The 13,019-nt window shown below is 37.5% G+C and overlaps 1 protein-coding gene across 1 annotated transcript in view; it reads right to left on the reverse strand.

The window, feature by feature from the left end:
• LOC102817215 (leucine-rich repeat and immunoglobulin-like domain-containing nogo receptor-interacting protein 1-like) overlaps positions 1-10,216 on the reverse strand; it is an 18,984-nt gene extending 8,768 nt beyond the window's left edge. Inside the window, exons 1-2 of the mRNA XM_006839892.1 lie at positions 10,028-10,216; positions 947-1,848 (exon numbers count right to left, since the gene is read on the reverse strand). Coding sequence (XP_006839955.1) covers positions 947-1,848; positions 10,028-10,216 — 1,091 coding nt within the window. The remainder of the gene's footprint in view (positions 1-946; positions 1,849-10,027) is intronic.
• Between the last annotated feature and the right edge of the window lie 2,803 nt (positions 10,217-13,019).

Genomic DNA, 13,019 nt, shown 5'->3' on the forward strand with positions numbered 1-13,019 from the left:
GCCCTGTATAGTATTTCCGAGGCTGTAAATTTTTATGAGAGCAGAAAGCCTCATCTTTCTTCCGTGGAACCACTGGTAATTTCAAACTGCTGACCTTGAGGTTAGCAGCCCGACTCGTAACCACGACACTGCCAGTGCTCCTTCCAAGTCGTGTAGTGAAGTCTAAATAAATAGGAACAATTAATGTAAACAGGCACTATAGTTTTATAGATTAGATTAGAACTCGTTAGGTAGATTGGAGTGGGATGGATACAAAGGGAAGGAGATTTAAAAAGAGAAATTTTAAATTGCCAGAACATTAAGGGTGTAGGAGAGAGAGAGAGAATTAAATTTCATGAAGGAATATTTTTGTATTATGATTGTTAGTGTACTTCCTCACACGTTGGCATATTTGTTGTTCCACATGCAAGAGAAATTAATTCAGGAGTCAGTTTGAAGGCTGAAGATTTCAAATCACTGCTTAAATTGTATATCCCTAAGCCCTCACATGGAGTCCTGGTGTGGCACTGTGGGATAAAACACTGGACCGCAAGGTCAGTTTGAACCACAAGGTCAGCAGTTCAAACTCACCAGTGGCTCCTTGGAAACCCTACACAGGGTCACAATGAGTCAGAACTGATTCAACAGTGTTCAACAACAACAATGAGGCTTTACATAAGGAACACAGTGGCTCCATACACTAAGCACTGGATTACAAACCACAAGATCGAGCAAGATCTGTGGTTTGAATCCACCACGAAGATCTAAAGCCTTGGAAGCCCTAAACAAGGTCTCTAGAAGTCGAAATGGACTCAGCAGCACTTACCAGCAGCAACACAACCCTTATATAGACTTGGTCAAATAATCTATACGTAATGGCTCATTTTCTTGCTTTCATGATATGGTTAATTGCCCCAATCTTTAGCAAATTTTATAGTAGCTAAAATAAAAAAGAATGTTCACTTGCCTTAGTGGGATAGACAACAGAAGGTTCTGTTCTAGAGCCAGGTTGGAGAGCTGAGAACATCTCTGGAGGGCTCCAGCTTCAAACAAGCTGACGATGTTGTTGTCCAGAAACAAATGTTTCAGATCTCGGAGGTCCTTGAAATCTTGTGCTGCCACTCTCTGAATCAGATTCTTGCTGCAATCAAGTTTCTGTAGCCTCGCAGGTAGTCTGAGGGGCAATACTTGAAGTTGGTTTTGGGACAACTCAAGAGTAGTTAAATTGGCAAGGAGCTGTGCTCCATCGATGGAAGACAGTGAGTTTTCTGACAGGTAAAGATGGGAAAGATTCTCTAAGTGTTTCATATCTCGAAATCTTACCACTTTGAGCTGGTTTCTCTCCATCTTTAAAGATAGCAAGGATTTGGGCAGATTAACAGGGATTTTGGTCAGTGAATTACCACTGAAACTAAGAAACTGCAAAGATTGAAGAGAAGTAAAGAAACTGCCTGGTATTATATGTAGTTTATTGTTCTCCATACTCATATGTTTCAGATGAGAAAGTGTCAGTGGGCCAGCCACAGACTCCATATTGTTGCCATCCAACATCAAACTTTGCAAACTGACAAGAGAGGAGAGCATGCTGGGAGAAAGAGAAGAGATGAGGTTGTTTTTAAGTTCCAGGATTTTTAATTTCTTCAATCCATCAAAATCTGATCCATGTAAGACACGTATTGAATTATCATTTAGTTTCAGCACTTCAAGATTGGCTGGGAGAGCAGTGGGGACTTGTCTTAACTTATTTTTCCAGAGTTCCAAGGTCTTCAAAGTACTGAGAGTTTTGAAAGTGTCATTTTCAACTGACTCTGTTCCACTGGCCAGCAGAATAAAATCTTCTAGAGCCAACATTCGGGTAAAGTTAGACAGCTACAGAAGAGCCAATGGTGAGGAGGGGGAAGAAAAGCAATAAATTAAAATTGTGGGGAAAAAATCATACATTTTATCACTGCAATATTAATATACTTCAGATTTTCCTTTAGGGTTTATTTAGAATTATTTCTTGGAAAGGAATTGAAACTCAGGTCCAGATTATTTTTATTTATTGTTGCTAACATCAGTATAAGGCATTGAAAATCTCCTAAGTCCTTTCACACACTGTTGGGAGGTATGTACGAAGCAGCTTCAAAAGTTCATGGAAAAATGGAATTAAAAGGTCATGTAATTTTTCCATGAACTTTTTGAAGTCCCGCATATATTGGCCAACTTCTGTTGCATGTCCTCTAACCAAGCAAGTCTACTTCTAGGCTGACGTACTTACAAATTGCACAATCATTTATGCAATATGATTTTCTTTGTTGCATCATTTTATGCTGTTTTCGTTACGTGCTGTCAAGTTAGTTCCTAGTCATAGTGACCCTGTATAGAGTTTCTGAGGAGTGACTGGTATGAATTTGAACCAGCGACCCTTGGGTTAGCAGTTTAGTGCTTATCCTACAGCACCACACCAGGACTCATAATCTTATAATAGCCAAAAATTGAACAAATCTGGGAATCCTTTCACCAAACTATTTATAATTGCTACCTCTAGTTAGTCCTGGTATGGCACTGTGGGTTAATGTGCTGGACTGCAGTGTTGGTTTGAATCACAAAGTTGGTGGTTCAAGCTCACCAGCCGCTTCTTGAAAACCCTATACAAGGTCGCTATGAGTTGAAACTGACTCGACAGCACTTAACAACAACACAACAACAAGTTACTTATATCTATTTATATTTTTTACTGTTTGGAGTTTTAAAATTATAAATTGCATTTTTTAATGTTTTAAAATGATTAACATAAACATTTTAAATGTCCTGGATACAGCTATTACTGGAATGTGCCTACTTGATAAACATTTTCATCTATATTAAATTTTGGTTGTCAAGGATTTTATTATATTTAGATCCAAACTTGACCAGTAAACAAAGACATGATAAACAGAGAAGGGATTGAAGTTTTCAAGGATTGTGGAAGCAGCAGTCAAGAAATTAAATAACATCTTGCATTTGGTACATCTGCTGCAAAAGACCTCTTTAAAGTTTTAAAGAGCAAAGATGTCACTTAGAGGACTACGGTGTGCCTTACCCAAGCCAAGGAATTTTCAATCACCTCATATGTATGTAAAAGCTGGACAATGACTAAGGAAGACCAGAGCAGAACTGATGCATTTGAAGTACAGTGTTGGCAAAGAATACTGACTATACCATGGACTGTCAGAAGAACAAACAAATCTGTGTCGGAAGAAGTGCAGCCAGAATGCTCCTTTGGACGGGTAATTAGGAGGGACCAGGCCCTGAAAAAGGACATCATGTGTGGTAAAGTAGAGGGTCAGTGAAAAAAAAAGAAAGACTCTCAACAACACCATCTCTACAATGTTAGGCTCAAACATAACTATAATTGTGAGGATGGCTTAGGACAAGGCAGTGGTTTTTTTCTGTTGTACATAGGGTCACTGAATCAGAACTAACTCAATAACCCTTAACAATGGTAACACATTATCAAAAACTTGGCACTGCTTTGCACTCAATGATGTGTCTCCATCACTGTGAAGCAGAAATCCATGTACAGAGATGAATATCTTCCAGATGTAATGCTGCACCTCTCCTAAAGTTCATTATTGTTAACCCCACATACTTCCTTACCATATAATATGCACTCTCAAGCACCCCTATCTCTCCAAATGTTTGCCAACTTCTAAACATCACATCCATCTCTTGTGGGATGTAATCCTTTGTATTTGGTTGCAAGAGTGTGGTTACATTTAGGCAGAAAAAGGAATTGTTCCAGGTTTTTTCTCTAGCTTGATAACTATTTATAAAAGTTCAACCTGCTTTAGAATTCAACTAAAATGGAATTTTCACACACAGTTTAATATACATCTTTTTACAATTTCTAAATCCTTGATATAATTATGCAGTTGAGTCCTTTTATAATACCAATGCATGCTTAAAACCTTAAATTTGGATTAATTTTGTATCACATATTATGGGTACAAACATTCTGCGAGGACATTTGATGTAAATCATGGTACATTTTAAAGCATCTCTTAATTTGTTATACTATTAGAAGATTCCCAGTCAAAATTTCCTGAAACAAGTTTGCTTGCCTTTAATGTTGATACTTTTAGCAACTACTTCCAATTACATATTGCTACTACCATTTGATATTTTCCTAATGGTGAATAAGTTTTATTTATTATTACTAGCCTCAAAAATAATGGTAATTTTATTCTTAAATTTGTTGTCTTTAAAATTGTCATGTGCTTTTTATGTTAGATGGTTATTAATCAACACTGGCTTATAATTGAAGAAACTAGGAGATAGTTCTGTTGTACCTGGGGGTCACTATAAACCGGAGCAAACTCAATGGCCCCTAATAACAACAATAAGGTGAGACCTTCAAAATGATCAATTGGACTCTAAAACCCATTCTTACTAATACAATTCTTACTTCATTTAAATGATTCAAAAAAGACTCACGATCTATACACAAAATAATATTGTTTTAAAAGTTTTAGAAGAGCAAAGCTTTTAGGGATTATGTAATCTAAATCCCCCCTTAAAGGACTAGAGAATTAATTTCTGAAGGAATTATGTGACCTGCTCAAGACCCATTGTTCTTTCATCTGGTCTCCATTCTGTAGGATGTAATCCTTTGTATATGGTTGCAAGAGTATGGTTACATTTAGGCAGAAAAAGGAATTATTCCAGGTTTTCTCTAGCTTGATAACTATTTATAAAATTTGTTGTCTCACCTTTAATACAGAGTCAAAAGTGACTCTAGACATAGCTCTTCACCTCTTAGACTGTTGATATCCCCAAAGAACTTAATGTTACTAATATCTCTATTTATATCTGACTGACCACAAACCCTAAAAGATTGTTGGTCACCCAGTAAATCTCAACGATGACATGGACTTTAACAGGCAATTTATTTTGGGATTAGACAAAGTTTGGTGTCAAAGTTTCAGTTTTTCTTTACCTTTATTTGCAAAATTCACATATATGGACTGGCCTAAACAGCAAATGCAAGGAACTCTGGTAGCATAGTGGTTACAAGTCGGGCTGATAACCTCAAGATTAGCAATTTGAAACTACCAGGTGTTCCGCAGAAGAAAGATGAGGCTTTCTGCTTCGGTGAAGCTTTACAGCTTCGGAAACCCTGTACAGCGTAGCTATTAGTGGGAACTGACTCCAAGGCACACAACCACCACCACCAAATAGTAAATGCAGGAGAAAGTTGAGGCTTTCTGCTCCTGCAAAGATTTTTAAAAGTCTCAGACCCTATACAGGGTCTCTATGAATGGAACTTACTCAACGACATTTCACAACAGGAATAAATAGTAAATAGACATCATATTCCTAACTGAATCTAGCAAATAGTTGTTTTCCTTTATTAAGCACAGAAAACATTTTCCTTTTTGTCAGAGTCAATACAAACTACTTTTATTATTAGTGAAAAGAGTTACCATTTCTCAAGTTACTATGCTTAATCCTTACAAAGCCCTATGCATGGTAATTAATTATTCCCCTTTTGGAGAGGGAAATTAAAGCTCAAGAAGGTGAAAACCATGCATCCAAATATATCCTGCTAGCAAGTGGGAAAAAATCAAGCTTTCAACCCAGGTTTATCTTATCCCAGAGTTTATATGCACATGTTTAGCCTTACTGCTATAATATCCATTGAGTTCAAGAATCTAGAGTCTGGTGGCACAAATAGCAAAAAAGACACACACTGATTTTTAACTTTTCAATTGAGTTTGTAGAGCTGACAAAGAGAAATATTTCTGCGAGGCCTGTTCTTCCATTTCTGTTGCCTAAACAGGTCAGTTCTCCAGAGATGTGGAAAGAGATGCTTTTGCCCTATAGCTAACCTTGATGCTTCTGGCAGCCTTTTGAATGTTGCTTAAAAATCAAGGCAAGTAAAGTTGAGCACAGGAGCATCTCTAGTTGACCTGCAGATGAAAGGGTTTATTTCTGGTTTCAGTTCTGTGCAGACCCTGCCCCAAACATTTGAGAAAAATTCCGGAAAGTATGAAGAAGAGAGCATTTAAAAATCACCCATGACCCCAGTCCCTCTCACCCACCCAGTAATGTCTTATTTAAATGTTTGTTACCTAAAAGAGATTTAAAGGAAACTCTTCTATTCTACAAAAGATGTAACATTCTATGATTTTAATTGAGTGCCACCTCCTTATTTGCCTTATGCCTTTGAAAAGGAAATATCACTTTGGCTTGCAGCAATTCAAGTGACAATAGTGAAATGGAAATTATTTACGTTTTGCCTATTTAGATACATATAACTAAACTGAACAAACACTATTCAAAATAGGAGTGATTTGGGTCACCCTTGCACAATATTAATTTGGTGTCACATACAATCAGTTGTTATTTATTTATTTATTTGGCACAGTAAAGTAGTTCATAGTGGCTTTGAGAATAAAACATGAATTAATAAACAGTGATTAAAAGGTCAGAGGATGCAAAAGAATGAAGTTAGATTGCTTCCTTACACCATACAAAACATTAACTTTAAGTGGGTCATGTTACTGTTGTTAAGTGCTATCTAGTCAGTTCCAACCCATAGCAACCATGTTTTTGAGGTGTGACTGGTGAGCTTGAACTGCCAACCTTGCAGTTCAAACCGACTTTGTGGTCCAGTGCATTAACACACCAGGACCTAAACATGAGAGCTAAAACTATAAAACACTTAGAAGAAAATAAAGGCATAACTTGCATGGCATTTGTTGAGGTAAAAAGTCTTCTGAAATATGGCAACCAAAGCACAAGCAATAAAAGAAGAGATACTTTGAAGTTCATCAAAATTAAAACCTGTTTGCTCCAAAGAACACCACCATGAAAGTGAAAAGACAACCCTACAGAATGGAAGAGAAAATTTGCAAATCATGTATCTGATACCAGATTGGTATCTAGAATATATAAAGAACTCTTAGAACTCAAGAATAAAATCACTATTACCCAATTTTTAAATGGGCAAAGTATTTGCGTAGATAATTTCCCAAAAATACCAATAAGCACATGAAAAGATGCTCAACCAGATAGCAATGAATTAAAGATTAATGGGAGGTAGAAATAGTTTAGACACTCTTTCAAAAAGTTTTGAAAATAAAGGGAGATCAGAGGAAGAGGAGTAAAAACTTAAAGAATGTTACATTTATTGAAATAAAGGGGCATATTTATAAACTGAGAAGAAGGAATTCATAAAGAAAGAGCTTTTGAAGACATGGAAGTGGGGAGAATGTTGTGCATGGTCCAAGGAGAGTTGAGAAGGACGGATTCAAGACATGAGATGGGGGGGGTTTTCTTTGAATAGGAAGAAAAATATTCCATTTCTCTGTCATGGAGAAAGAATTTATGGAAGCAAATAGAGACTAGTGAACAGAGGTTGGGTGAAATCAAAACTAATGACATCACTTTTGTCATCATTTATTAATAAAATGTCAAGTAAATCACTTGTTGAGAATGAGGAGGGCAAGAGTGTAGGTGATCCAAAGACTGTACCAATGTTTCAGAAGACATCAAGGAAAATGTTGGGAGAAGCAGGCCAAGAAGAAATAAAAAAAAATAGATGGGTGACTTTCAAGGCCCAGCTGAGGTTGTTGTTGTTGTTGTGTGCTGTGGAGTTGGTTCCAACTCATAGTGACCTTGAACAGGGTTTCCGAGGCTGTAAATCTTTATGGGAGCAGAACGCCTCATCTTTCTACCACAGAACAGCTGGTAGTTTTGAACTGCTGACCTTGCAGTTGGCAGCCCGATTCGTAACCACTACGCTATCAGAGCTCCTTCCCCAGTTTTGGTTGTTGTTGTCAAGTGCCGTCAAGTCGATTCTGACCCATAGCAACCCTGTATAGGGTTTCCAAGGAACAGCTAGTGAGCTTGAACCACCGACTTTGCAATTCAAACAGCTTTGCAGTCTGGCGCATTAACCCACAGTGCCACACTAGTGACCTGGAATTTGTGGTGGCTCCAAACCATCTTGTGGATCCTCTCCAGCAACATCCAGGTATAAGAATAACAAAGGCAAATTTAGGAATAAGGCTAACAGGACAGGTGTTGAGATAGTTTAGGGATTCAGAGAGGGGGGAGATTGGGAAAGAAGATAAATGTCGAGGCAAACATGGGCTAGAAGTCTCCATGAATTGGAAAGATAAAGAGTATGATAGTTGAAAGGAAAAGAGATGAACAGAAAGTGAATATAGGAATTCATGATTTTATGAGTAGAGAAGTTTCAGGTGAAGAAAAGAATACAGGAAGATGAATGAGGTGAAATGGAAATTTAGATAGCTAACTTTTTATGAGTTCAAGGAATGTGTGAGGCTAGGATGTTTGACAGGTAATCCAAATAGACAATGAAACCATTCAAGAAGATGCAGGATTTGCAATGGAAATTATGAGCCAGGAGGAAAGGGATCAGGAGCAACAAATAGTGTTACATGCAGATGTGTTAACCTCAAAGAAGTAGGATTGTTTATGGATAGATGCCATCAATATATTCTCTTTTTGTTTAAGGGCAGAGAACCCCAAAATATAGGCACCTGATTTTGTAGTTCAAATCAAATAAACAGAATGTATGTTGTATTCACTAAATATAGGTGAAATGCAGTCACTTAAAACCTATGAGTTTTAAAAAGAGCATATTATTGGTCAGACTTTTCATTTCCTTAAAGAAACTATCTTATCTTTTACCACACTTTCTGTTGTGAACTGTCCTCCCAAGAGACAGCTGTCTGAGTTAAAATCAAGGAAGCAGCAATACTACTGTTCAATTAACATAAACCTAAGTGAAACTGACTCATTCAATAATTGAACTTGGTGAGTTGTATAGCTTAATTTTATAGGCATCTTTAGTCCTAAGAGCAAATATTTGCGCGCCTTACCCTGTCACCAGGTGTCTTACTTGAACCTTTAGACCCATCAGGGTTAGACTTGCTCTCTGGCAGTGGTCACTACTGGGTTAAAAGAGGAAAGTAAACAGTGAAAACTAAGCAATTGTGCTTTTCAAGCATCAGAATAAATACCATGCCACATGTTGTAAACTGTTTAAATGATGCATTAAAGTTTTGGAACCACAAAAAAGGTATGAGGGGCAGATATGTCCTTTTGAAGGAAAACTACAATGACCTGCTACCTGTCTGCACCTGGATCACAGAAGGCATTTTCTTAGGATTCGGATCTGTGAGAGGAAGGAGAAACTACTAATGGATATATCAAAGAGCCACGGAATTTTCCATCTAGAAGGGGTCTGGGATTGCCTATCTAGCCCAGTCTCTCACTTCATACAGGTTAGAAAGAAGTGAGGTCCAGAGAGTTTTAATTACTTGTCTAACATGGGCACATAGCTAATTAATAAAAACCAAAAACTAAGGATGACAACCCTCGTCTCTTAGATAACTTTCCTAATACCAAAGGCCCAAAATAAAAGTTCCTTTATGTTAAGTCAGACAATTCCATAGCATTCTTTGCAATAACCTCTGAATAAGTGAGCATAAAAATAAAAGGCACAATTAAAAGCATATAGAATGAGGACTGGGGTAACTTGGCAAAACAAAACCCATGCATTTCCATTGTCTAGGTTTCCACAAAGACTGATATCTGCCTGGGACATAGGACTCATATGAGTTTTTCTGTTACATTGGGTTCATCTTGAAAGGCTTATATTATAAATATCATCTCTGAATTATGGTATAAACAAAACCATCTATTCCCCTAAAAGGATGATCTTAAATCCTAGTGACATAAAATGACAATATACTCTCTTACTTTTTTTTTATTAAGAAAGAGCCATTTCTTTACTTTTTATGCAACAATGTAATCTTTAAAAATTTTTTGAATAAAAATAGAAAGGAACATCACCATAGACCCTGACTTTTTCCCCCTGCTTCCCTAAAAGCAAATATATAAAGGAATGCACCCATCTTAGTAGTACAGAGCAAGCAGGGAACTAGTGCAACTACTTTAAGTTATGATTATTTAAATCAAGTTTAGCAACTCACATTCGTCCCTCATAAAATAAAAGGGCAGCAACTTGAGAGTGAAATGCCAGAGTTACCTGGAGGTGTTTAATTTTGCTGTGGCTGATGTAGAGCCTCTTGGTGGTGGAAGGAATGCCGGAGGGGATCTCAGTTAGTCTGTAGCATTGCACTAACTGCAGGGAATCACAGCTACATCTTCCAGGGCATTTCGGACTGAAACTATCACTAAGAGAAAGCAAAACAAGGAAAGCATAAAGAAGATACATCTTCCAAAACAGGAACTCACAGGTTGCAGTTGGGTGTTTAGGTAGGTGATGGTCTACTCTTTATACCATGAAGCCTGATAATAGAATCTTATGAATGTGTGCTCTGTCAATGTAAGAAGACAGGAAAGAAAAAATTCTTAATTTACCTGGGTTAAAATGTTAGCAACCATTACAAAGAGGAAGGGCCTTAAACATTGATAAGCTGCCTTAATATTTGTAGGTGAGCAAAACCCAATGTTATTTATGGCTTGGAAGGCTAATCTGCAAACACCTCTACTATCTGAAGTTTCCTTGTTTTGTCAAATGTGACACTAGGGAATTAGTGGGGAAAGACAAAGAGCTGTTTTATAGTGGGCTATAAAACCTTTGAATTTTCTGTGACCTTATATTAAAACCATTTTTGTAGGCCTGAAACAGACAGGTGTTTTCTTTTCACATTAACTTGTCAGGGAAAATAAGCAGGGTTTTCTTTTTTTTTTGTTGGTGGTGGTATTTTAGTAACATTTTATGGCTAGATGAAACAATGGGGTACAATGCAGAGATGATTAGAGTTACAGATGCTTTTTCAGTTAATTCTACCCCTTAATTGCACCAAAATATATTTGGAAAATATGTGTGCCATTCAAAAATATTGCTGACTTAAAAGGTGGAAAAATATCAAAATGGGTCTGTTAGCTTCATCTATTTTAATCTTTCAAGGAGCTCTGGTAGCGTAGTGGTTACAAATCAGACTGTGAACCGCAAGGTCAGCAGTTGGAAACTACCAGCTATTCTGTGGGAGAAAGATGAGGCTTTCTGCTCCTGTAAGGATTTACACCCTCGGAAACCCTGTACAGGGTTGCTCTGAGTGGGAAAGGACTCCACGCACGCAGCCACCATCACCATTTTAATCATTCAGAACGTAGTTGTGGAACCTAACAAGCTGTAGAGAGTACAACTTCACTTGTTGAGAATGTCTTTGGTGTGTTTCTTGCTGTGGTCATTCCTGCTGAGGACTTTGAAAGCATTTTAAGCAAAAGATAATATGGAGAGGTCCTTTCCTCATAGGTTGTTGTTGTTATTGTTAAGTACTGTGGAGTCGGTTGTTGTTGCTGTGTGCCCTGGAGTCGGTAGAGGATATAAATTTCCCCCATGTTGCTTGGCTTCAGCAGATTACTCTAAAGAAGCCCTCTTTAATGTTGAAAAACATCTCTAATCTCCTCTATAATTTCACCCCTCTTTACTACAATTTTCATTTGAAGTGAAAGTTACTGGTGTCTAATAATTGATCAATTTTATTCCTCGAGTATGGATTTCTGTGTGTTTTATCAAAAGATTTTTCTATTATTCTTTTCTCATTGTTTTTCCTCTTTAATAATCAGAGACAAAGAGTGAATGTTCTGGTCAACATTTTGATTTTCAAAAAAACATCCTATGTTTTTCTTAGTCACAGAACTGTTTTTAATTTTTTTAGGATTTGTAAGTATCAAAGTAATGCGCAATAAAAGGAAATTTGGAAAATACCAGAAAAAGCAGCCAAAAAGAAAAAAAATTCACCACTGGTTCCTTCTTAAAGTTAAACATTATATTTCTGGTTTCTTTTCTATACCTAGGGTTTTCCCTTTTGTGCAACATAGCAATGGGATTGATTTTCTGTCCACTGGACTCTCTTTTCTTTGAGCTTGAAATTACGTTTTAAATTTTGTCTGTGTGGCATTTCCACAGATTTACTATAATTTTTGTATTATCTAATCAGTATTAGTTTATAGTGTCAATAATTTTATGTTTTTAAACATTTACAGCTTTATATTCTGCCTTTTCCACTGTTATACAAGGGTAAGTCAAAAAGTATTATTACCAAAATCATAGAAATCTTTACTAAACAAAACTATAATGTTGTGAAGATGTTGTTTCTCAGCCTTTCCTCCGCTTGTGCCTGCATGTTTCTGAAGGCAGTGCTTCCATTTTGCTAATGCTTCCTCATAGAATTCTGTACTCTTTGATTTACACCACATCAGAATAGTAGTTTTGGCATCCTCAAAATTCTCAAGTCAGTGTTCCTTTAAAATGTTCTTTGAATTTTAGGAAAAAAAAGTCTGAAGAGGAAAGATCAGGACTGCAAGGTGCATAGGATAGGGTTTCCCAGTGAAATTCTCCTATGACAGCCTTTGCTACCCTTGAAGAATAAGAGTTCTGGCATGGCACTGTAGACTAAGCACTGGACCGCAAGGTTGCCAGTTCAGACTCACCAGCTGCTCCTCAGAAACCCTATACAGCGTAGCTATCAGTTGAAACTGACTTAACAGCACTTAACAACAAAAGAAGAATAAGTAAGTCCACTGTCATAAAGGGGAAAAATGAGTCTATGCAACTTTCCAGGTCTGTTTCTCACCAATTCAGCTTTCCGTTTTCTTCAAACTTCTTCATGATAAGTCCCCATAATCATTTTGTATCCTTCAAAAAAAAAAAAGTCTATCAAGACTACCCCTTTGGGATAAGACTTTTGCGGTACAACAGTGAATAATTGCCATCAGGACTGACTGTGAGGGTCAGAAACATAGAGGTAGATGTTTTTTGACAAAAAAATGGGAGTGATTGATTTTGCAGCCCAGGAGCGGAGGTCCCTGGAACCATCAAGTGAGAAGAGCGGAGAGTGTGACCCTACCTAGAGAGCAGTGATGCCAGGCAAGGAGACAGAGATGATGACATGACTGGGAACACGGGATTCAGAGAGGGAGAGGGGCTGTGTGCTGACAGTCCGGGGCGGGGGCGGGGAGGGGGAACCTATGGGGTGTATCCTTGGTTATCTGATGATGCATGGAGG

Source organism: Chrysochloris asiatica, unplaced genomic scaffold, assembly GCF_000296735.1.
Source record: "Chrysochloris asiatica unplaced genomic scaffold, ChrAsi1.0 scaffold00027, whole genome shotgun sequence".
Classification (NCBI taxonomy): domain Eukaryota; kingdom Metazoa; phylum Chordata; class Mammalia; order Afrosoricida; family Chrysochloridae; genus Chrysochloris; species Chrysochloris asiatica.